Genomic DNA, 26597 nt, shown 5'->3' on the forward strand with positions numbered 1-26597 from the left:
GGTTCCCCCCCAAAATGAAAGTGGTTCCCCTCCCTGAACGAAGTTTCTGGCTACGCCCCTACCTTTTTTGATAAACAAGAAGGGAATTAAAATCATGATGATGATGAAATAACAAAAACAGATTATAAAAAATTTAAACAATTCATATCAAAAATAAATTTCAGTTGCATACACAAAAATGATTTGGTACAAAATAAATACGGACATCTCTTGGATATTATAACAATGAATACTAATCTCTGGACTAAATCTACCAAAAAATACCCTAAGAAAAATAAAAAACAATGGATATCTAAAAAAATACTTGACGATAAACCACAAGGAAAAATTACACAAAAAACAAAAAAAATCCACACATAATTTTATATGAAAATGAGTTTTATTAAAATTTAAAAATGTATGTAAAAAAGGTAAAACAAGAATACTTCCAGGAGAGGTTTAAAAAGCTTGCGAAAACAATAAAAGATTACAATGGCAAATTATTAGAAAAAATGTATTAAATAAACGATTTAAAAAAAAGACACTACCAGTTTTTCAAAATCCAAACAGAACTTGCAGATAAATTTAATCATGAAATATAAGAAATATAAATAATGATAAAGAAAATGAGGATTTTTGTACTTGTATAAAACAAGTAGGCCCTTCGGCCATCTCTATAAATTCCATGTTCTACCTTGAAACTGAGTCATATACTGAGGCAAATTGTGGCAGAAATTAAATAAAATAAAGCAAGTGGTTATGATCGAATTACGCTGAAAATAATGAAAATAATTTCCAATTACCACATGGATGTGTTAAAGGATTTAGTTGATTCCTCAATAACAAATGGAGTATTTTATTCTGAATTATAAAATTCCCTTGCACATCCTATTTATAAAACAGGAGATTCCACTGACACGAACACCTATCTATCTCGATTCTACCAATTTTTTCAAACGTTTTAGAACAATGCATGAAATACAATACTGATCAATTTCTTAAATCATCAAAAATTCTTTGCAACCAATCAATATGGCTTTCAGAAAAACAAAAATACTGAAATGGCAATTCTAAAATTAACGGTCTTGATAAACGTAATAAATAGAAATAAATATTTAATATAATAGTATTTTTGGACCTAAAACGAGCATTGACTATGTGGATCTAAATATCCTAACAGAGAAACTTTATCCAGCAGGTATAAGAGGAAATATCTTAGAATGGTTTAAATCTTACCACTACAATAAATGACAAGCTGTCATAATAGAGAAAGAAATTAGCAAATTTTGGGAAGTAAAAAAAGGAGTCCCATATAGGGGTCAGTTTTGGGGTGATACTGTTTTTAATTTACATAAATGAACTAAGCAAATTAAATCTCAATGGTAACATCATATCTTTTGCAGATGACACAGTTTTATATGTTGAGGATACAGAAATGAACAGTCTGATTAAAAAAACAGAAAATGATCTATTAAAGGTAAATCATTAGCTAGTTTTTTTTTTTTTTTTGGACTGAACACAACACATAAGACACACAATCAAAACAACCGGGAAAAAGAAAAAAAAACCATTACAATGGCACAGACACTCTGTGACCCCAAGGGATTACAAGTCCTTCCAGCGGGTCAATATAAATTAGATTCAAGAGTTAATTGGAGTATGCAACAGCCTTGTTAATGTACTACTTGTTTAAATATTTTAGTCTTATTTTTATATTTTTAGTTTTTTTTCCTTTTTAGCTGAACAAAGAAAAACACACACACACATATATATGAGTGTAAATACAAACATAAAAAACTTATTCAGTTAGCATACACGTATGGTCATATAATCACATGTATTTTTCAGTTGATACCAGAAATGGTTATATTTTTTAATTCCCCCCCCCTTTTTTAGAATGATTTATTTTGTGTTGTTTCATGATCTATTATTGTTGTAGTATGGAGTCAAGACAAGTGTTTATTGAGAATATAAATATATTGTAATTGGATCTTATGTTATTATTTATCTGATTAATTGCATGTTACAGGTTCATTATTTTTGGGGTGGTATATCTATAACTCTTTTGGAATAACATTTTATTTGTTTTCGGCACTTGATATATGTTATTCAATCTAGATGAGGTTCTATTTTGCTTTGTTTCTAGCCATTTATTGTTTAAGAATGAAAAAAGGAGTAGTGTTGGATCACAGATTAAGTTTTCAACATTTTGAGGAACTGAGAGAAAATGTATTTGATTTTTCTCATAAATTGAGACACATTGTGAAAGCAACTTGGGGAATAAGACCAGAAGTTGTTTAGGAAATACACATTAAGACAATAGAAACATTGATATTACATGCCTGTGAAGCATGGTTTAGAAACCTGCTTTAAGTGCAAACAAAATTATTACAAATACAATGTATATCGTTATTAATGATTACACAATATTATGATTCAGTTTCAACGGAAGCATAACAGGTGTTATCCGGATGTCTTCCAGCAGATCTTAGAGCTGAACAAAGATATTTGACATATCAAGCATATGTTGAACGTGAAATTATTGTTGTGGGTTATAACAAGATTAGACCACATGAAATTGAGGAATTTCGTAGACCACTTATTGAACCCTGGTTATTGGAGAATATATTTTGGGACAGAAATGTGTTTGATCAGTATGAATATGTAGCGTATACGGATGGATCGAAAAAGGATGACAAGGTGAGTTGTGCATTTATAATTTATAAAAATAACATGATATTTCATTCATAAAGAGCTAATAAAATTAAATGATGATGCACCAGTCATTAATGCTGAATTGATAGCTATTGAAAAATTATTACAGAAATGTATAAAATTGGACATACATACAGCATGTAGAATACATGCTTATATGGATTCAACGTCATCTTTGATGGTGTTGGAATCATTGAAAATACATAACGCACAAAATAATGAGAATATTAGAGTATTTACACATATTGCAGGTATATTTCCACTGGGTCAAGGCCCATGTGGGTAATGCAAAGAATGAGGAAGCCGATCAGATGGCCAAACTGGCAACATCTGATAATACAATATGGAAAGAAACGGTTAAGATGACCAAGAGAACATTAAAAACAAAGATCTTTAAATATGTAATGGACAAATGGCAGTCACAATGGAATCAGAGAAAGAACATATAAATTTTTCCTTAAGTCTCTGTTAAGAGAATACAGGGTGATTTTTTCTTGAATTAAATACTCACAGATCATGGTGCCATACCCTATTATCAGGGATGGTACCATAAGAGAGATAATTTTTGCATTTTTTGTCAGACTAGAGATGCAAGGTCAGATCACTATCTGTTTGACTGCACATATTGGAGTCGACAAAGACAAGATGTCTTTACTCTAAGTGCACGTCAAATAGGAATTCTCAATTTGTATAAAAGAAAGGAAGTTAAAGAGTTTGTTAAACAAATATTTAGTGCAGCTTTAGCCATATATACAGAATATTAGTTCTGAATTAGAGAATTTGATATTGGCACAATCATAACATTTGATTTTTTTTTTTTAACTGTTTAATATTCACAAATTGTTAGAATATAATATGTATAGATATATACTATTCTGATTTATTGGCAGAGACTGGACCCTAAAATCAAATGCGTGCTTTAAGTTACAATCTACAAATTGGTATTGTTTAGTGCTATACCCGGATTATGGTCACGACTGTGAATAGCAGTTTTCCATATGGCTTCGGTCGGGTCGGGCATGTTTATTGACTTATCCGTGGCTAAATAAAGATTTACTCTAGAGAGAGGACAAGCATGTTCACAAATTGTTCTCATTTGTTTTTCTATCCAATTAAGAAGTTTACATGCACATACCCACCAGGTGCAATGCACTTGATCTCGTGACTTTTGCATTGCACCCAAAAAAGGGGTGTTATTTTCACAAAATTTTTTGTTATAATGATATTCAGTTTCAATTCCTACAATAATGTTTTAGTTTCAAATTTTGTTGATTAAATACTTTACTTCAACATCACACGAGCACTCTTCCAACATTATTAAAATAAATGCAGTCATCGGAACATGTCCTTCAGAAGCACCCTAGAAAGATGGATAAAAAACATTGACTATATAAGAATCTTATGATCAAGAACCTTTCCCAGTTGTTTATATTAATAACAAATTTCAATACAGTAAACTACTCTGCTAAATGATAGCAAAAATAAACATCTACATTCAGTTTTATCTTTTTGCTGATAAAATTAAGATAATTTGAGAAAAAAATTTGTTCACTGCAAAGAAACAATTTTGCCACTTTCTTAGTTTTTGTAATATATCATGAGCTTTCTGCTTTAAGGCAACAACAGAACAGAAAGAATACAATAAATTTATTGCATCAGTGGTAACTAACCACATACAGCTTGACAATGAATAAATATTTTTCATATCAATCATTGTTCAGTTATAAATAGTACTTCTGATATCTAGACATTTCACACAAGAGTTCCAAATGAAAATTTAACCACAAAAACAAAATTTTCAGTTGATATTGCTTGTAAGGTCAAAATGATACCCTTAGAGTCTCTCTGATTCACAAATGTTGTGAAGCATTGTGAGAACTTCAAATTGTACACAAATCAAATATGTTCAATTATTATCATGCTAAATTCACATATTTGTGAAATTGTTAAGTTATTTGAGGAAAGAAATGCCACATCAAAAAATGTAACGAAGAGACAAAAAATACCATTTCTAAGATTTATGGTTGGTTTTAAATCAAGGAACAGACACTGGATTATCAGGAATTTTTGTCAAAAAGTAATAACTTCATCATTGAATTGAAATTTGACTGAATGTGAAAGTTTGCAATTAAAAACAAAAGATGTGTAACAAAATGAACTAATAGAGTTATATACAGAAATTTGTGAGAAAAAGTGATTTTAATACATCCTTAAAAAAAGCGCTCAGTAGCAAATGAAATTTTTAAAAAAAGAGAAGAATTTTTTTAAATTAATGCATACTATGATTGGATGTTATTGTTCGCGATAAATTCATTTTTTATGATGCTGTTGAAGTAAATATTGTTTCATGCCCATGAAATTTTAAAGATTGGTCAGACTTACATTTAATGAAAAGATCCTGATGAAAATTCCTTAAAGTCCACAATGTTTGTTCTGAGATTTAGAAATGACCATAATTCTTTAAATATCTGTCAAACAGCTTATGTTCTTAAAGATATTATCTAAAAGAGGTTGTGGTGCTTATGCTCATTTTATTTTTTTCTTAGTTGATTGATCGGAGAAGTGATGGATCAATCAAGCTGCCAAAAAAATCAAAACATTTTGAACTTACTGACTTGCATTTAAGAAGAGCACAGATCTCTGTTGGAAAATACAAAAGAATTACCCTCCTATGCATCCACCCCTTGAGGGTACCAAAAGATATCTCACAAGTGTAAATATATTGTCTCAAGCTGCCCTTGACACAGTGGCTGATTTCAACAAGCAAAGTGATAGGGCATATACTAAGTCAGTCAATAAACTTTTTGAAGTTTTTCAAGAGAGACTTTCTTATACAACTACCCAATCTTGCATCTGCTACTGCATCTACCCTACCACCTCATCTTTCACACTGATCTGTTTGACATAACCGTGAGCATTCTTCACATGATTGACCAGAGGCAACACTCTGTCTAGAAAACAGTTCTCTTACAAGGAAAGGTCAGAAGGTGTCATCCTCAAAAAATTAAGAAAAAATTAAAGTTCATTCATCTTACCCAGAAACACATAAAAACGAAAACAAAAAAATTAGCAGCGGAGTTCAATTATTAAAGCCGCCAAAAAAGTTATTAAAAATTACAAAGTGATATCTTGATATCTATGAAAAACTTCTTTTCTAGCTTCCCCCCCCTCCCGTAGAAACTCTCTCTAGTAACAGTAGAACCTTGTTTATACGACATTCAAGAGGCTGAGACAAAACGTCTTATTAATGTGTAAGTCTTTTAAACTGAGACTAATTAAAGAAAATGACTTCTCCTCCCCCCCCCCCCACACACACACAGGCTTTTACAAAATATTATAAAATTCATCGTGTTTAATTGCATCTCCAACTCTTATAAAAAAATATTTCAATAACACATTTGAGGGAAAAATAATTAAATCATGCATTTCAAATCACTTAAAGAAATAAAATTTTTGTCGAACATTACTTTTGCGGCAAATCTTCTTGACTTGGGGAAATTTCCCATCTTGGACTTATTTTTTTGACAGTAGATGATTTGCAACCAGAAGCTTGGTCTTTGATTTTCTTTCTCTGCTTTATAATTGTTTTCAAAGTTGCCACAGGGATATTCAACTGTTTTGCAAGATCAACTTTTGTCATGAATTTAAAATTCTCGTTGAATTCTTCCAAAATTTCCAGTTATTTTTTTTATAAGAAAAACTTTTTATTTCGTTGACATTATGAATGGCAGATTTGACACAGCCAGCAAGTAAAGCACCAAAACGAAAGAAAATCACAGGAAATGATCAAAAGAACTTATTGTGTATATGTAATGTATGTGTCTCTTATCGGCAAATCTGTACCCTCCAAATGCTTACAATGTGTGGACTTTCTTACCCTTTGAGGATAACGCTGAAAATATTGGGAGAAGAAAAATTCTGAAAGGACATATGGCCGGCAAAACAATTGAAACCCGTTTCTTTTGGACTTATAGCATCTGCGTATTCTCAGGAATAATCAATAAACAAATCACTTAAGAGTCCTCTCTAAATGACCATCAGCTAACTCACTGGCTATTTTCATATATATCAGCAATCATCCTAAAATTTATGGCTATTGTGGTGACAATATGCAAGAAGAAATGTTGCAGCAACGCGTTTTCACCATACAAAAATCGTGAGCATTCGATGGACATCTTTTAAAAGATTTAGTGTGCGAGTCAAAGTGAAAACTTCGAGTAATTAAGGTTTTGCGGCAAATAAATGAATTATTTTAACATTAAATTTATAGGAACATATTGCGACGGAAGCCAAATGTCGTATAAACATGAAAGTCATATAACTGTATACAGAGCAAAGTATAAACGAGGTTCCACTGTATATTTCTCTTTTTTCTTTCTTTCTTTATCTGTGCTGTACCTAATCATATGTTGTTTGAATGGCGTCACTCTAAGATTCTAGGTTTGTGGGATTTCAGGATTTTTAATTTCATTCTTGGCCTGTATTGCCATTCAAAATATTGATATTTACAATTTTTTTTTAGTGATCCATAATAATTCTGCCGGTTATTTTTGTGCATATTTAAATGAGTAGAATTGGTGGTGATTTTTTCGAAGCTTTTTGAGGATGACACCTTCTGACCCTTTCCTTGTCAGTGAGACTGGATCTCATGATCCCATATCCATGACTTAGAAACATAAGTGCTGGAAATGCGCCAAAATGAAACAAGAATGTTTGAAATGATTTTTCTGTTTTCAAACAGGACAGACATGGTACAAAAAAAGAAAGTGTTAAAAAACAGTCATCATGAAATAAAGCAGTCAACACTTTTTTTGCTGGAACTCAAAAAATTATCCCAACAAGTGGATGGATAATGAATTATGGCATCTGAATTACAAAGTTTCTATTGCAGTTTCATTTCAAGTTGATTATTTAGCATTGATACAGCCCTTGCTTTTGTTTTTATCATAATTAAAATATTAAAATTTGCAAAGATTTAAATATTATGTTTTCAAACTGAATGGCATTTCACTATTGCACAGTGGCATTTTAACTATTATTTTTTATTCATCCTTGGTAATATCTTTGAAGTCAAAAAGATATCCAATTAAATCTTGAATTCACTGATTTTTTTTAGTGCTATTATAGTCCAAACAACTACAATAACTTTTCTTACACATAAAAACTATGAGCTACATATATTACAAGACTTTATTTTCATGGTAAAAAACTATAATACAAATACTCCCAGACTTAGGGAAGTTTAACTTACAGACTTTTTAAGTTGCAAATAGAGATTTGGTGCTTGTGGTGAATTATAGATTGACTTGGGTCATCTTTGGCAAATAATTTCAGCCAGACCAGCCTTGTTTGTTTGTTAGTTAGTTAGTGAGTGGAGTAAGTGATATCACGTGTCTGTACATGATATCAATTTACTGACAAATGGCAAAGTAAAATCATTAGTAAAACTGAAATTGAATTATCTTAAACATACCATCATTGTTCTATGATACACTGGATGATTTTCTACGAAAGACCCATCTTTCTTTTGTCTTTTTAGAAGCCATTCAACACCACTACACATGATGTTTTGATCAATGTGAACAAGTTTGTTAGCTTGACAGAACACTTTTGTGACATAAGCAGTAAGCCTAAAAAAATTATTTTGAATAAAATCTAAACATATAGAAATATATATTCTTAAATACGTGAATTTCATCTGAGTATATTTATACACACATGCAAAATAATTTATATATTGCAGATGTACTATCATCATTATCAACCATTTTCAATCCACTGCTGAATGAAGGTCTCTAAATTTTTCTATTTTACTCTATACATTATGTTAATTTCATAAAAAAAATTGTGTAGTAACAAACTGCTCACATTCCTCATAATAATAGTCAAAATAGTTGAATACAATCTCATATAAGATGAGACACATATAGTAAACTTTGGGTAGATTTGGTGTAACCAAATCAAATATACACATCATGCACTGGAGTCAATGTTTTATAAGACTGGATAGATTTGGTTGCCAAATGCTAAAAGTATAGTATATTTGTGTAGACACAATATATATATTAATATTTCATACAACACACGTAACATGGTGGCAGACAGTACCCAACCAATTGTGTGGTGAACAAACCTAAATTTATATATTCATGCTCAAAATCTTATTATTGATGGGAGATTGGAAATAATAAGTTTTTGATGCACTTTCCTTCAAAACAGAACAATGCCAAGTTCAATTTGCATGAGATTAACTTGGTGCATATTAGCTAGATCATAGTCTCCCAAACTTTTTGTTCCATCGCCCCCTTCATCAGAAATTTTTTCTTCTCATTGCCCCCCAACTCAAGTAAACCCATAGGATCCTATGTTAAATCAGTAGGTTCTATCACCCCCTTGGACCATTCCATCGCCCACCAAGGGGCGATATTGCCCACTTTGGGAAACACTGAGCTAGATGATCATATCTACACAAAAAAATGGGATATTTATTTTGATGCACAATTAATGTTAACATTTCTAATGTAGGCAAATTTCAGCTGTAATGGCAAAAGTGTGTTATCATTTCTTCCAGGTGCAGCATTTGCATGATACTATTTTGCAAATTGCAAACCTGCCATAATTCTAAACACACACGACCCATCATGTTCTTTTTTTTCCTCTCTCATCAGTAGATTAGTGTCGCCGCTGTGGTGGTCGAGTGGTTATAGTGACGGACTCGCGATGCGAGGATCCTGGTTCGAACCCCACAGTGGTGGTCGGCTGAAGTTGGTTTTTTGTGGTTGCCAACTTCAAGGCGCGAATGCGAGCCGATCTCCCTGTTAAAAAGTCTCGCCACAGAGAGCAACAGGCCTACAACGTTACAAATATTCAATCATTACACTTCACTCACAATTTGAAGTATAGATGGCAGCACTGAAATATCATACACAACACTAGCTACACACTCAGACTGTTAGGTGTACACACTCACTTTGTTCCAGACTCTGCCACGAAGCTGGGCTGGAAGAGATCTCGGCAACGGGATAAGTCCGGTGGCAGAGACCCTGGCGTTCATTCATTCAGTAGATTAGTGTCCCATCACCAGATAGGTTCTGGTGTTCCTGCATGTTATATATAGGTGAACTTGGTTAATTCGAATTTTTAAATAATCTAAATTTTGGGAATTCCTCTTGAGTTTCTTATTTGATTCAATGTTGAAATTACCTATTTAATTCAAATTCTTTCCCTGATGTTTTGGATAATTCAAAGTTTGATTTATTAGGAAAATGTTTCTTTCTCTTAATTCCTTACCCCAACATTTGGTCATCTTTTTTTTTTAATTCAATGATTTACTTATCTTTCCTAAAATATAGCATGGAAACATTTAAAAATAATATTTATTAAAATCTGAATTTTTTTTAATTATGGCTGTAGAAGCAATCCTTTCAATATCAGTGCCACACACACTGGCTTTTTTTTTTTCACGGGCAGCTGGGGTTTTACCGGACTTCATTAGAACTTACAAACTGCAGATGTAAATCCTGCTGCCATTAGGGTAGGTGCTAATGTTTGTGTATGTGCATGTGAATATCCCCAAGGTAGAATGTTTAAAAGCTGAAGTACTGAAATCACAGTTACAGTAGAGTCTCACAAATCTGAGCCCTAAAATATGAAAAGGCACTGAAAACTTTCGAATTTTCTTTTTGAGACCCACTTTTCTCTCTCTTTTTCTCCCAAGAACCCACGTTTTCTATTTTTCTCCAGGAACACTACATGGTACATATGTATTGTACAGTAATTTCAGTTTGAAAAGGACTAGGCAGCCTCCAGCTCTATAATGGGTAATAAAATATTATTACCCCTTTACTCCCTTGAATGGGCATAGACATTTAAACTTTTAGGGTGGGGAGAAGGTCGCTGACAAAGAGGAACAAGTTTGACTGTTTTCTTCATAATGGTGGACAATGGCATTGTCCACTATTTGCTTACGTTAAATCATTAGAAAGGCAGTTAAAAGCTATCAATGTCTCAGTATCATTCACTATCATTCACTATCAATCCCATCTCTAACTCTTCTCAATCATTCTCTCAAATTTCTTTTTCAAATTCTTCATTTTTTAAAACACACATCATGTAACATCTATATCTTATTCAAGAATAAAAATGGAGTAAGTATACTAGTATTGCATTTTTGTTTGTTTGTTTTTAAGCAAAACTAACATTTAGAACATTTTGAAACACCGCATCTAACACCCATGACCCCCCACAAGGGTGGGGCCTATAGGGCTATAGCTGAGGGGGGGGGGGCAGACCGATTCTTTTTTTATGCAATAAATTCACTACTTTGAGGCCCGCCAAACATCCCAACCTGGGGGTCCTGCTGCAGGATGTGGGGACCATGCTAACGCCATCCGGTCAAAATAAAATTAATCCATTGCAACACCAGGTTCCCTATCTCTCAGATCACTTATTCATGTTTAAATGGAGCTAGAAGGCGAGGGGAGTTAACTTTTTGATGTGAAATTTAATATTGAGAATTCGAAAAAAAATATTTGTTTTCAAGGAAACAGTTATTTTCCGGATATTGTGCTGAGGTGAGCTCGGAAAGAAAAGTCATCACGTCTCCGCCGGGACTCGAACCCAGGCCCTCTTGCATACCGGGCAAGCATGCTACCATCTACACCACTGGAGACACATGAATCTGCCTTCCTAATTTCACGCACTGTGTCGTGAGGCGCTGAAGTAGAGGCATTAGTAGCCTCTCTTAACTTCAGGAAATGGCCCTCGGGTGGGATGGTTTAGAGAGATATAGATGGCTTTTTTCTCAGCCAGAGATATCAAGGAAACAGTTATTTTCCGGATATTGTGCTGGGGTGAGCTCGGAAAGAAAAGTCATCACGTCTCCGCCGAGACTCGAACCCAGGCCCTCTTGCATACCTTGCATGGTATGCAAGAGGGCCTGGGTTCGAGTCCCGGCGGAGACGTGATGACTTTTCTTTCCGAGCTCACCTCAGCACAATATCCAGAAAATAACTGTTTCCTTGATATCTCTGGCTGAGAAAAAAGCCATCTATATCTCTCTAATATTTGTTTTGTTTCTCAATGCTCAAAATATTCAAGTTTTGCATATTATGGCCTCTGAAATAGACACCAATAGACTTAAAACTATCAAAATAGACATTTATGGCAGAAAAAGTTAAAAAAAAACCATTTTTACAGAAAAGCTTGAAAATAGGCAGAAAATGGCATTTACGGCATTTTGCCTGAACTTCCGGGCTCTAGTAATCTAACACGATATATTGAGAGGGAATTACTTTTTATTAAATTGACAAAATTTCTAAATAATTAATAATAATTAGCATGGTCCACCTGCTTACACTTCATCGTGGCTCGATTCATATTGAACAGGCATACATTTCTGACATATACTTTTGAAGTGTTTCATCATCTTTATAAATATATGTTGCAATCAGGGTTGAAAAAACCCAGCATTTTTTTTGGGCAAAAAAACACGGGTTTTTTGGGCAAAATGGGGAAAATTGAATTTCCTTTCCCCCCCCCCCCTCAACCACAAAATATCTAATTTAAACGTGTGTACATTCTTTATGTGTACAGTACGCACAACTTTTAATCGAATGATGGTGATATCTTGGGTTATATTTATTGTAAAAAAAAAAGAAAGGTAGCATTTTTTGGCACTCTTCTTCGTTTAAGATCTTCCATAAGTATATTAAGTTCATTTTTTCTAAAGGGGTCATCTAGATGTTAAAACTAGATCCAACTTTTGAAAGTTTAGTGGTAACCCCATTTTTTTCTTCCATATTTAGATTTAGAATTTCACGAAATGCCGAAAAACCAAATTTCATCAATTTCGAACAAACAGTTAGCGAAATATAAATTATTGAAAAATGAGTGACATAATGTTAAACAGAAACATGACAGAAACATTGTTTTTGAGCATAATTGCTGATATATAATATAGGTATCTCATTGATTTTTATTTTACATGATAGATTCTAAAGGGCCAAACATAATTTTGTAACCGCCTGGCAGTCGAGTGGTTAGGGAACTGGCTTCTCACTGTGCAGGTCTCGGTTCGAATCCCGGTTCGGGCATGAATGTTTACTATCACTAACAAATTCCCTGGACGGATTATACTGATTCCTTGGGAATACATGTGGATCACGTTATTCATTTAATTTAAAAAAAAAAAAAAAAACTCATTTTGAATTTGGCTTTTTTTTAAATATGAGTTATGAATTATTAAAAAATATTTTTTAAAAATTTGTGAAAATAGAAGGATACATTAATTTTTACTTCATTCAATTTCAGAAATTGGTTTCATTCCTTAGACAACATTCATGAGCTGAAATGGTAAATATAATAACGTGCAAAGAATTCACAAATTAATACCATACAATCAGATTGATGTTAATATTTGTGGAGATAATAATCAATAAATAACAGTTCTCTCAATAGCGTAAATCATCTTAGTATGCGCCAAGTTTAGGGTAAAGGCTATTGGTAGAGTCATCTCTGCTAAAACCACGGCATTTCGTTTCATCCGTATTTTTTTAGCATTATTAAAAATTGAGGAATTGTAAAATGAAACAAAATTATAATATAAAATAGTGCAATGTTCAACGGAAAATTCTTATTTTTTTTTCTGAATTGATGAAATTGTCGTCACAAACAATTGCTTTGTGACACATCATTTGAAATAATTATGGCATAAATATTCGTTCAAACACGGATATAAAATCATTAAAATGAAGAGTAATAAAAAAAGTTTGTTTTTCACCTCCATAAAATAAAAACTATTTTTTAGCAGCACTAAATATAAGCACTCGCGTAGCATATGGAGTATTTATCGTTCAAAACTTGTTTGGTGTGTTTTTCCCCCTGCAATCAACCTTGAGAAATTCAGTTTCTCAATGTTGAGAGCATCCCCAAACTCATTTTCACTCATATCTCTCTCATTTTTATACTTATGACAATGGAATTTTATTTTTAGGATAAGTGCAATGCGATAAATCACTTAAGATAGAAAAAAGGTAAGGGTTTACATTGAAAATTTAGAAGACAAATTCACATTTATCAAGACAAATTACACATAAACGGGTAGAAAATTACGAACCATAATTTTTTGGTGGAAACCGCTTCATTCTACAACTTTTAGAACCCAAGATATAGCCATCATTCGGTTAAAAGTTGTGCGTACTGTACATCTTACATTATGCCTAAATATATATTTTTAGTGCATGTTAAAATATATATTTGATTAATAAAATTGGGAATAATAAAGTAAGGGAATAATTGTTCACTTACAGCCTGGGCGGGATTTTTGGGCAAAATGGGAGGAAAATTGAATTTCCTTTTTCCACAACTTCAAAATATGTAACTTAAACATGATGTACATTAGGGTGGGTTGAAAAAAATGAAGTTTTTATTTTCAAATTGCTATAGTGCTTAAAAGCTGCCTCCTTTAATAAGAAAAACAACATAAAAAATTTTGAAATCGGTTGATGTCTTCCGGTCGCGCTATAGTACTTGAAGATTATGAAAATTGACAAAATTGAAAATTTTTCTTAATTTTTTAATATTACTTAAAATTTGACAATTGACATGCAAAAGTTTGTTATGCTTATTTTATGGTTCAATGAAGTAAAATAAATTAAAACATCATTGATATTTCAATGTTTATCAGTCACTCAATGTGTTCAAAAAACTGGAATTGACCAAATTTTTGCAAGTTTCATTGTGCAAAAGTCAGACTTTAAACGTGAACACTTGGAAAAGAAACAATAGAAGAAACTGTAAACCAATAAATCCTAGTCAATTTTGGTAACTATAATGTAAATCACACACACTCTCCTACATTGGATGGTTGATTGGATAGGGTGTAGGTGGAACTCGACGTGCAGCCACCTATTTATTCATGGTAAATTCTGGGTCAATTTGTTCTGACAAAGCATGCGAACAGCTGCACAATGAAACTTTGGTCGACTCCAGTTTTTCAAACACATTGCGCAACTGATAAACATTGAAATATCAATGTTTTAATTTTTTTTTTTTTACTTTATTACAATACAATACTTTATTAGTCAGAAATGAGGAATACAGAAAAAAAAGAGAAAAAAAATTACCAAGGAGCCAAATGGCCCTTACTGGCAATCACAATTTACAATTTGATATGAAACTTATAAACATAAAAATAAATAAATAAATAATAATTGACAGAACATGAGTGAACAGAAAGTAAAAAGAAAACAAAACACACACACAAAAAAAAAAAACCAAGCACAATATAACATGATAAGGTCATGGTGGCCGCAGGCATGTGGTGATAATATTTTGATTGTAAAGAAAAAGAAAAAGAAGTAAGGGGGAAGAAGTTAATTTGAAAAAAAAAATGTAAAGTAATGTAAATGTAATAAGGGGAAAAAAAATTTACCATTTTTTCCTTCCATTTAAGGGAAAGATGTTATAGGTGGGAAATTCATCCTAAAAAAACTCTTCAATATTATTTATTGAAAACAGGTAGCATTTGTTTTAGCATTTATTTTACTTTATTGAACATAAAATAAGCATAACAAACTTTTGCATGTCGATCGTTAAATTTTAAGTAATATTAAAAAAATTAAGAAAAATGTTAAATTTTGTCAATTTTCATGCACGACTGGAAGATTTCAACCGATTTTAAATTTTTTTACGTTTTTTTTTTCAATTAAAAGAGGCTACTTTTCCGCACTATAGCGATTTGAATTTTTTTTTTGACGCACCCTAATGTACATCCTTTATGTATACATCTTATATTATGCCTAAATATAAATTTTTGGTGAATGTTAAACTTTGTATTTGATCAATACAATTGACCATACTATAAGGGAATAATTGTTCACACACAAACATATCAACTTCTGTGTAATTGTATCTGAACCTTGAGTTATATGCAGAACTGTTGCAAGAAGATTGTTTGTGGAAAAATAAATGAATTTGGATAATGAAAATTTTGAAAAATCAGAATGGTGCCTGAATTTTTTTCCTCCAAATTTTCCAAACCCTGCAGAAAATGTATCCAAAAGTGTCCTGATCCGTCAAAAATGAAACCTTTAGCTATGTAACCAGTACCATGAAGTTTTTTTTAATCGAACTTAAACTTTCAGGAGCTAAAGTCACATGCTTATCTTTTTCTTGAATTCCCCACTTTTGAAGAATAAATATCCCTGCTTCATTAAATTGAATTCTGAAATATTTTTAAAAGAGCAGTAATAATTAAAAAATGACCTGGTTAAGAGGAGATAGCAGTCATTCTGAGGATTTATTACTCTTTAGATGTTTTCCAATTGTCCAAATTAGCCACTTTTGGGAACTTAAAACTACAGGATAACTTGAATTATCATTAAATACAAATGTCAATAACATTATTGTATATTAATATCACTTTATACAAGATAACCTGTCATGTATAACAACAAACCTGCAGAATGCCATCATCTGGCTGAAGATTTTAACAGGACAATTTTCGTGGTCTCGCTTATGAGCATTTTGAAAAATCAAGCTAAGGCTTATTTTCTGGTTAGGTCTTAGTTTCGGAGAAAAACTATACCTTTAGTTCTGTTTCACTTGAAGGTGTTTATTACCAGTGTTCGATTCAAGAATCTCACAAAGTTATTTTCTTTTTGTTATGAGATAATGTTATTTTTGTCTCTTGATATTTCAATTATGAAAGTCTCATGTACCTGTATAAAACTTACAAAAATGTAATGCAAACATGTAAATATTTTTTGAATGTTAATTCAGTTTACATATATTGGTTTACTTCTTCACAGATGCTTCAATTTATTTATACAAGGATTTGTGTGTGTGGAAAAATTGTGTATTGTAAATAAGCAATTTTTGTGGGTATGCTTATCACATATATCAGGTATATTTGTTAAACTAAGGTCCATGGTTACATTTTCTGTTTGTGATTTTTTTTAACATATTTTAATATGTGAATCTCATACCTAAATGCTTACATAAAAAAGGTAGAAGAATTATAAAAAAGTGTGTTTGTGATTCCAAGAAATTATTTATTATCACTTTTTTGTTCCTATAAAAATCATTTAAAACTATTTCAAAATATACCTATTCTAAACACTGCAGTATGCAGCAATTTTTGGAATATATAAACTAATAATAAGCTCAAACTAAAATTTTAACCTGAAAGCAACGCATTTTCTTCAAAAACAAAGAATATTTCGTAAAAAACCCTGGGTAAAAAGGCTAAAAAACCCAGCCGGGGGGGGGGGAATGGGTATTTACTTGGGGAGCAAATTTTACAACCCAGGTTGCAATTCGATAACTTTGATCATTTTTCGAATCTTTTATTGTTTTTGCTTAATGTAAATAATAGAAGTAAAGGAATCAAATACTGGGATTCCCAAAAATAAAGGAAAACATTCTGAAACACATTAGAACTGTATTTGAAAATGTAGATTAATTCAAAATTACTACAGTGTATTCTGTTTACAACTTACACTGTAAACGTAGTTCTTAGTGTAGAACTACAGTAAGTTCTCTCGCTTAGTACAACTTATTTTCGTAATCCCAACTTTTACTAACACTTATCAAAATTTCCCATTTAAGGCATTTTCCCACCTACAACATTTTTCATGATGAGTTTTATGAAAACGCTATAAGTGGAACTCACTGTATATGAACTCTTCAATATTTATTGTTTAAATATTTTTATTAAATATTATTTTTATTTTATTTATTAATTTATGTGAAAATAACAGTGATATACCTATATACAATAAATAATCTGGAATAAATTATCGTACAAATTGTGATCATATAGCATCATCCACAGATAATCAGTCCGTAATCGTAATAGTCCTTATATAAATAATCAAAGAATAATTTTTGTCTTGTATGTGATAGAATCTGGAAGTGAGTTTATCCAATCTAGAATATACCAATCTCAGCAATCAAGCTGTAATAAGATATAAATTGACGTCTATATGTCCGGCATCTCCATTTCATTCACACCCACCGGAAAAGGATGAAACAGTTGACACTTGTCTTCTTGGGCGTAAATTGTATCGATTATTAGATGTCGGTGAAACAACCGATGCATGTCTTCTTGACCGTAAATTATACTTTTTAATAGGTAACCGCGTTACCTCTCTTGTTGGCTTGTAAGACGGGTCCTCCGAGAGCGAATGCCGTCCCCTTGATCCCGCAGCTTGTGTCTTATTGTGGAGTAGATGTAGGTTGCGGTCCAGGAATCGAATCAACCTCTGCAAACGTTGAAAGTTCAGAGGGCTGTCTAGAATTCTTATCTTCCAAGCAAGCATTCTGGACTCTGGCAGTTGGCCAAAGTGGAAGTCTCTCGTCTGGGGACACGTGGTTATATAGTGCCATAGGGAACCATTTGAACCGCAGATGGATATGCTGTTACTAGAACGTTTAAAGAAAACGCAGAAGATACACCGGAAAAGGGCCATGCTCGGTGATAGCGATTGTTTTCTCTCTAGGACATACGTTCAAACGACACACATTGGCATTTTATCAGAGAATGAACTACCAAACAATGTAGCCTACATCCTAAATTTTCGGACCTTTGTGCTCTTAAATATTTTTATGCAAGAACTCTCTCTGTACTTGAAAACAAAATATCTCTAATGCCGGTACTGTACTAAATGAGTAATTAGATTAAGGGAAGAAAAATCAGAGAAATGTCTTACTTTTTTTTTTGGAAGTATAGTAGTAAAAATTGTCAAAATTTAGAATTTATACATTGTATATCCATCTTACAGAATATACAGTATGAGAGAGTGATACAGATGGTGGTGTTTGAAAATTTCGAAGAAGTTCTCAAGCCTCCTGTCTCTAGGGAAACATCATGACAGTTCAGAGGTTCCCAGGAAGGCATGCAGTTAACACTCAAAAGGACAGCTGAAGTTGCCTCGCTCCGGGGCAGTCGTCATCTACAGATGTTCATGTCACAGGCTAATATGGCCAGGACAAGCACCGCCAGATGAAACTACAAACATTTACCTTGTGCACACTATTGGTACCTCCAGACGAGATGGTAACTTCATATATATACTGTTACGAAAATTAGGTAAACCGTCATGTATTATGTCATTTTTCACCTGTAAATAATCAGTAATGCATTTCTCTGCAAACCTTGCCAAACTGAAGATGACCTTGGCAAGTCTGGTGACAGCAATGATTTTGCAATGTCACAGCGCCAAGAGAAGTGTAAAGACCGCATGAGAATATGGTAAAATTTCCTTTCTGCCTATATATAGTGGCCCCGCCAGGAGAAAACTGAGCAGTTTGTTGAATTTTATTTGGGAAACAAGATCTTATTTGTAGGTCACTCTCTGTTTTTAGCATGTTTCATGAAAATCACTGCTTGTGAATATGTGTAATAGCTGTTCTGTAAAATGAATCTGTGTTGTCCTTTGAATTGCTTTGTGGTTTGCCATCTCGAGTGATTGTGAGAGGCATTATCAGGAATAATATTTATCTTAGACTGTAAACTGGGGTGATTTGGTGACTGGCAGGGTGACTTAGGTACAAACTCTAATTTCCTATTGATGATGCCATAGCGAATGAAATAGAGAGGTGATTTTTAGTTTAGCTGCCGCAGTGAGCCTACATAATTAAAAACAGTGCCCAAATTTCTCATAATTATCCTGACTTTTTCCCCCATCTACTTTTATCATAACCTGTGTTTTAAGGTTTCATAAAAACATTGTAAAACTTTGTTTCCAGTACTTAGTGATTACATCTTATAGTCTAAGGTGGGTCCTAAAATGATAAAAAGCCACATACAATATTATATAAATAACATACAGTAAAACCTTGTTAAGTCGTCATTTTTCTTCAGACCTTCCAGCTCTCATAGACCACAATATTATTAAACCCTCATTTACTCGGCGCTAATTTCGGTTAAGTCGTCAGTATGAAAAAGTTGCCACTATGAGAAAGAGGAACAGACTATTTTTATGGCTCCCATTAAAAAAAGAGCTTCTTAACAGCATTGTCATATGCTTAAAAGTGATCATAAAATCCTATATACTCAAACGAAACAGTTTAAGTAACGAAAGTTACGCTGGGGAAGTTCATTTGCCAACTAGGGTTTTTGGAATGTTGGGGACTGTTCAAGCTAGATCTCATTTCTGCCTGCGCTCCATTGGAGAAACTGGACAAACCGTGAGACACCCAAGCTCTGTTGCAAGAAGCAACGTAAGCACTTCGCCCCCCCCCCCCTTGGGGGGGCAGCAGGGCATCTCCTGCAAAACCAAAATTTATTGATGTGTCAAAGATTACATATAGTGCAAAGTAATCAAAAATTATGTAAATCGAAGAATCAAATTAATCAAGTTAAAGTCAAAGTGCAACGCGCGGGCATGGATGATAAATAATCATAGAAAGCATGGGCTCTGCTAATTTAGGGCTTCAAATTTAAACAAAAAATATCTTTGTTGAAAAAAATCAGACATTCTTTCACAGGTCTTTTGTTTACTTTTCCCTGCAAAGGGTCCCCTCACGTCAAAAGTGTTAGAGATTACCCTGTAGTTGTATTATGAACTACTGATGAAGAATGAAAACACTAAAATTAAATTTGATGTACATGTAAATTAATGTGCAATATAGAGTTCTGTTATGAATAAAAGCTACCTATTCTAACAGTTTCTATGTTAGTCTGAATTAAAAATTACTAGTATAAATCAAAGTGTACCAGTACATTTTACCACAATAAGTAATAAGAGATAAAAAAAAAATGTAAAAAGTGCTATTATTTTTTCTTTTGCAATCTATAAATTTTATTAATATTGTTATTTTGATTCATACTTTAATAAATGTCATATTACTTAAAATTTATACAATTTTCATAACATTGCACATTAAAACTGATGGAACTCAGCTTAAGTCGTCACTCCGCAGTTCTCAGTTCTTTAAGCCGTCATAATTTTTCGATAACTTGAGGTGAAGACTTATGAAGGTTTTACTGTAATTTGTTTTTTCGAATTGAAAATTCTTTTTTAACTAGAAATCCCCAACTGCACAAGATTAAAACTAATACTAATTTAACATATATCTGCATTTCTTATGACAGAAAAAAATTATATCAAATAGTGGAATCAAAACCTGTCCCAAAATGATAAAACCACTTAGAAGAAACTCATGTTTAGAGTCATTGTGAGATTCAAAAAATTAAATCAGATACTGATTCAACAGTTCCTGATATGTCTGAGCATTCATATGTGCAGATATAACAGCTAACTGCACTTTTTCACTAGCACTGAATACACCCCCAATGGTTGGACCTCCGCCTCCTTGTTGGCACTTAAGATAACTCAGTTCTTCATTTCTGATATCATGTCAATAATATTTCCAGTCATCTGGACCATTAAAATTAAAATTTTTTCATCACATTATGCCACTAGGAAGTTCACAACATATGATATTTCGCCCATCGAAGTTTTTCCTGTTTATGGTGCTCACTAAGTTTTGGACGAGTTGGAATTTTGTGTGATGGCACATGCATTTACAACACTGAAGAACACAAACTGTAGATTTAGATACATTCATATCAGTAAAAGATTTTCCTTTAACTTATGGAAGAGTTACTTACTTTGCATAGAATCACCCTTAATCACACTTTTCTGGAGTTTCGTCAACACAGGAAGACGATCTTTAGTCTTCCTGGTGCCATACAGTCCCTTTAATTTAAAATAATTAGAAACTACTGGTCGGGATTGGGAAATTGACTTTGCAATCGCTTGAACAGCAGCTTATTCCAATGCAATTAATCAATTTTGTTTCGTTCTCGAGATGTTAAAAGATTTTCCTCTACCCATTAGGAAAAAAAATGCAAAATTAAATTTGAGACAGAAAACTATGCAGTTGCAGATACAATAAAACTGTTTTTTTTCTTCCTCTCTAGTCTAACAGCAAAGACTTACTGTGCAAATGCGGCGAAATTAGCAAGATGGCACAATAAATCTAGGTGGCTCTATCATTTTGGGACACTCTTTAAGAGAGAATATTCAATAATTCCTTTATCCTTTGAAATTTCAACAAAAAAATTTTCAGAAAAAAATGTAATTCAAGCTAGGTATGGGTGTTATATAGCAGTTCTTATCAGGATAAACTTATATTAAGGAAAAACCGAAAAATACAGATGACTATCATTTTGGGACATGCCTTATATCACATACTTAGTCTTGATAAAAGTTTATTCTGGTAAGTACACTTATTGTTTTAACTGTGTATGATAATTAATCTAATTTTAAAATCTTAATCAATTTGTTAAATACTGGTTACTTTATTAGTGAAATGTATAATATTTGAGGGCATAATAACTTGAGGACAATATTTCATATTTGTATAGGCACATACAGTTATAAGGATGACAAACATATAAGAAAATTTTATGCTCCAGATGCTATAGAAATTACACAGAACATCAAATTAACTTTTTAATTAGTTTAGAAGATTAACACCAAAGCAATAATCTTTGACTAGGCAGATTTACATTCCATACATGAAAGAATAATTCTGTGCATTTATACTTGTAATAAGAATAAAATTTACATATACAGTGAAACCTGTCTATAATGATACTGTAGAGACCTAGAAAAAATATTGTTATATAGACAGGTTATCACTGTAGACAGTTTGAGCATTTTTGCTATTTCATATTGAATAGGAATTCTGCTGGGACTAGAGAAAATATTGTTATAGACAGTATCGTTATTCACAGGTTTCACTGCATTTATACTTTTTTTATTTTCTCCTAATTACAGTCAGACCTTGATATAATGAACTCTGATCAACGAATTTCTCAATATAACAATTTTTTTCTACAATTCTGATGAAAATAAAGGTCATAGGGTAATAATGTACCACTATTTGGGGTTTTTTTTCAAACATAACCTCTTTAAAAATTATCATATCAGGTTGAAATTTGTAGGCAATGTTGCAACACACCTTAGCTTTCAATTCATGATTAAAATTATTTTTATCTCATAAAAGGAGGGGAAAATTATTTTTTTGGTAAATTTTTTCCACCCAAGGTGGGATAATAATGTGCCATCTAATTCTTTAAACCAATACGCGTTCTGAGAGACCCCTGGTACATTTTTACCTCTTCTATCAAATAGAGCATGTTTTGTTTGTGGGGGGGAGGGGGGGGGAAATAAATTTTAGTCAATCAAGTTACTGAAAATAAATTGGAAAAAAAATAAACATTTTCTTTTAGAACTTTATCAAACCCTTTAAACTCTAAAAGGAACTTTGGTGGATATCACAAAAAAATATAGGATACACTACAAATTCATTTCTTCAAAGGCACCATGAATTTCCCTCCCATTTAAAAATTTCACTGGGGAAGCGAATGTATTCTTTATCTGGGTCTTTTTGTAAAGAAACAATATATTTACATGTCCGGCAAGATTATGTGGGCTTGGTCATAGAGAAAGGTTTGCATAAGTTTCATACACTTTTAACTATAGGTAGTTTAAATTAAAAAAATTGTATATATAGGCAGCTGTAAGTAAAATCTTATGCAACTATAACCTTACATTACGGCATCCCTCAACATAAGTGCTACTCATGAGCACTCAATGCAGTTTCAAGTTCTTCATCCTGGCCTGCAGGATGTGCTGAAAGGCTACAAAGATGAAGTGACACATTAATACCCGATTTTACAATATTTAATTCTCAATATAATTTTTTTTTTAAACTATCCTTAAATTTTTTTTTCTTATTTCTCATCTTTCAAAACCACAATCCCAAGATTTGACTTCTCGGTATTTGTGACCTTCAGCTCTTCTTTAGAGACAAATGAAAAAAGGGAGCAGGAATCAGTTCCTTTTGGAATAAAGAACTCCAGCAGCCCAATTATAGTCTAATTATCCTATTTCTGACATTCAATATTCATTTGACGTTCCAATGTCGGAATATAGAATGAATATCGAAAGTCAGAAATTTTTACATGTCCAATAGCAAACAATACGGTAAAAAAAAATGTACTTACTCAATAAATGCCAAAATATTTTCTTTTTCTCTCTAAAATTGCTTTACTCCCATTTTTACAGCATGCTCTAGGACGGACCAAATGGGTCCCTAAGAGCTGCATAGTGTATGTTTTGTCTTTTGTTCTGTTGTCTTTATTTTATTTTGTATATTTGTATTTTGTATTCATGTATTTATGTGTGCTGTTTTGAATTGAATAAAAAAAAAAATGTTTTTTTGTTTCGAAGGAGAATATCTTATACAACAACTAGTCTCTTTTGAAATAATCCACATTCTCGCACAACATAACCTCAAAAATTCTATATAGAATGACAATGAACACAACAGTATTGGAAAACAATGTTCATTTCCCCTTTTCTTAAGGGGGGAATTCTGGTTATGATGCAGGTGCTTATTAGTCCTTCAATCTGTTTGTGGAAATATGTATCGTTGAAAAAGAAAGTTTTTGAGAACTGAAAATGTTTCTAAAATTTTTTTCATTTATAACTGTGGAAATAAACTAATATACATTAGTGGAAGTGAGAAAAAAAAAAGTTGATATCACATTACAGGCTGTTTGGCAATTGCTTTTTGTTAGCCACACTTTATGAAATCCCAGAAATATATTTAAAGTGATTCTAACCATGAAAGTTTATATTTTTCTTGTCTGAAGTTTTATATTTTGAACAATCCTTTTTATAGAGATATAGATGGCTTCTTTCTCAGCCAGAGATATCAAGGAAACAATTATTTTCCGGATATTATGCTGAGGTGAGCTCGGAAAGAAAAGCCATCACATCTCCGCCGGGACTCGAACTCAGGCCCTCTTGCATACCGGGCAAGCATGTAACCATCTACACCACTGGAGACACATGACTCTGCCTTTCTAATTTCACGCACTGTGTCGTGAGGCGCTGAAGTAGAGGCATTAGTAGCCTCTCTTAACTTCAGGAAATGGCCCCCCGGGTGGGACGGTTTAGAGAGCTATAGATGGCTTCTTTCTCAGGCTGAGAAAGGAGCCATCAGCCTGAGAAAGAAGCCATCAGCATCTCTCTAAACCGTCCCACCCGGGGGCCATTTCCTGAAGTTAAGAGAGGCTACTAATGCCTCTACTTCAGCGCCTCACGACACAGTGCGTGAAATTAGGAAGGCAGAGTCATGTGTCTCCAGTGGTGTAGATGGTTACATGCTTGCCCGGTATGAAAGAGGGCCTGGGTTCGAGTCCCAGCGGAGACGTGATGACTTTTCTTTCCGAGCTCACCTCAGCATAATATCCGGAAAATAATTGTTTCCTTGAATCCTTTTTATAATTCACATGATTTTTATTTGAAACTCAACTTTTAAAACGAAGAGCCAAATAAAAAACTCGTCAAAGAGCAATATCATAGTATCAGTATTTTTAAATCAGTTGATTCATAAATAAACATATATATAATAAGTTTACCATGTACTTGGGGGTGTGTTCTTCCATGCTCCAAATGATCCATCATTTTTTCTGAATGTCATTTGCCAGTCATATCCTAAGTGACAAATGGTTATCAATTTTAAAAAAAGATAGAGAAATACATATATGAATTTTTCATTCTTGTTATTTATTTAAGATACACTGGGCAAAGTGGAATCACTAATTTCATTAGAGCTAATAAAACCAAGCATTTATGTTGGAGAAATCAACAAAACTTTTTAGAAATATGGGAGCAAGTTTGTTATATCATGCTTTTTAGGGCTAATGTTTTAAACTTATTTTCTTCACATTGTACTCTTTTCAAGATAATTTTTTGTAATTGGCAGTGGGTTATGACTCTCTTATTGAGGCAAGTGGGTGGGGGGATTGTGCTTAATCATTCTTAAAATGAAGTGATTATAACCTCTTCGCTCCAGAGGTACACATATGTGGACCTTTCTTTGATCTCTTGTTTCTAATTATATCCTAGATAATGCTTAATTGCAACTCCCTTTTCTAACACATACCTGGAAGTTCAAGCTTTTTATCAATTTTAGTAGAATGCGGCCCATAATGATATTACATGAGAAAACGAGCAAAAACAAAGGCAGGCTGATGCAGTGGCAGCATATTCGAGAAAGTAAGTAATTTTTAATTTATTTTCAAGAATTTTATAGTTGAAAATGATAGATTTTGAGATAATCAAATGTAAGGGCATGTTGAAAATATTTTTTTCTAGTTGTTTAAGTCATTTTTAAATTCAGCACATTGAATTGTATGAAGGTCCACGTATGTGTACCTTCGGTATTGAGCAAATAAATTTTGCTCAATACCGAAAAAACCGTGGTTACACCAAAATATATTTCATGCAATATTTTTTTTATTTCTGTACCGAAAATATTCTTTTTGGAGAAAAATATGAATGACGGGAAGGATTATGTTGATGAAATCCATAGTATCTTCCTTAAGAAATAAATTTTTGATTAATTCTGCTAATGTTTTCACTAATAATTATCATATTGTTTTTACAGATATTGGCTATGCATAATCAGTGTTGGAAAAAATTGCTTTAAAAAAATCATAAAATGAAAATAAAAGAGTAACTATTGTATGTATAATAACTGATTACATCAAATGATTCATTATGCAATAACTCTGTAGAGTAATTAAAAAATAGATGATGGTTTTTGTCTTTTTCTCTGTCGATGAATTTTCATCTGAGCTTTCTGATATTATTGCAATGCCTTTTTAAATAATAATTCATATGCACTTTATTAGTTACTCGAATCATCAGATTCATGTATTTTATTTCTTTAGATTTTTTGAGTCCTGATGAAATAGAAGCTGTTCTGCAACCATGGCCCCCACATGCTAGTGCCGGGCCCCCAGGCCAGGATTTTTCTCCCTTGAGAAAAGATTATGATGTATTTTTTCAGTAAAAATAAAAAGAAAAAAA

The 26597-nt window shown here is 32.6% G+C and overlaps 1 protein-coding gene across 2 annotated transcripts in view; it reads right to left on the reverse strand.

Annotated features, from left to right (window-relative positions):
• LOC149065441 (complement C3-like) overlaps positions 1-26597 on the reverse strand; it is a 278201-nt gene that overhangs the window by 103174 nt on the left and 148430 nt on the right. For both annotated transcript variants that reach the window (XM_089253977.1, XM_089253976.1), the window contains 3 exons: positions 25142-25217; positions 8168-8324; positions 3980-4054 (listed from right to left, as the gene is read on the reverse strand). In XM_089253977.1, coding sequence (XP_089110103.1) covers positions 3980-4054; positions 8168-8324; positions 25142-25217 — 308 coding nt within the window. The remainder of the gene's footprint in view (positions 1-3979; positions 4055-8167; positions 8325-25141; positions 25218-26597) is intronic.

The sequence above is a fragment of the Pholcus phalangioides genome, unplaced genomic scaffold (genome assembly GCF_987345545.1).
Source record: "Pholcus phalangioides strain wild (caught in Gottingen) unplaced genomic scaffold, Ppha-v1.0 ptg000039l_1, whole genome shotgun sequence".
Taxonomy (NCBI): domain Eukaryota; kingdom Metazoa; phylum Arthropoda; class Arachnida; order Araneae; family Pholcidae; genus Pholcus; species Pholcus phalangioides.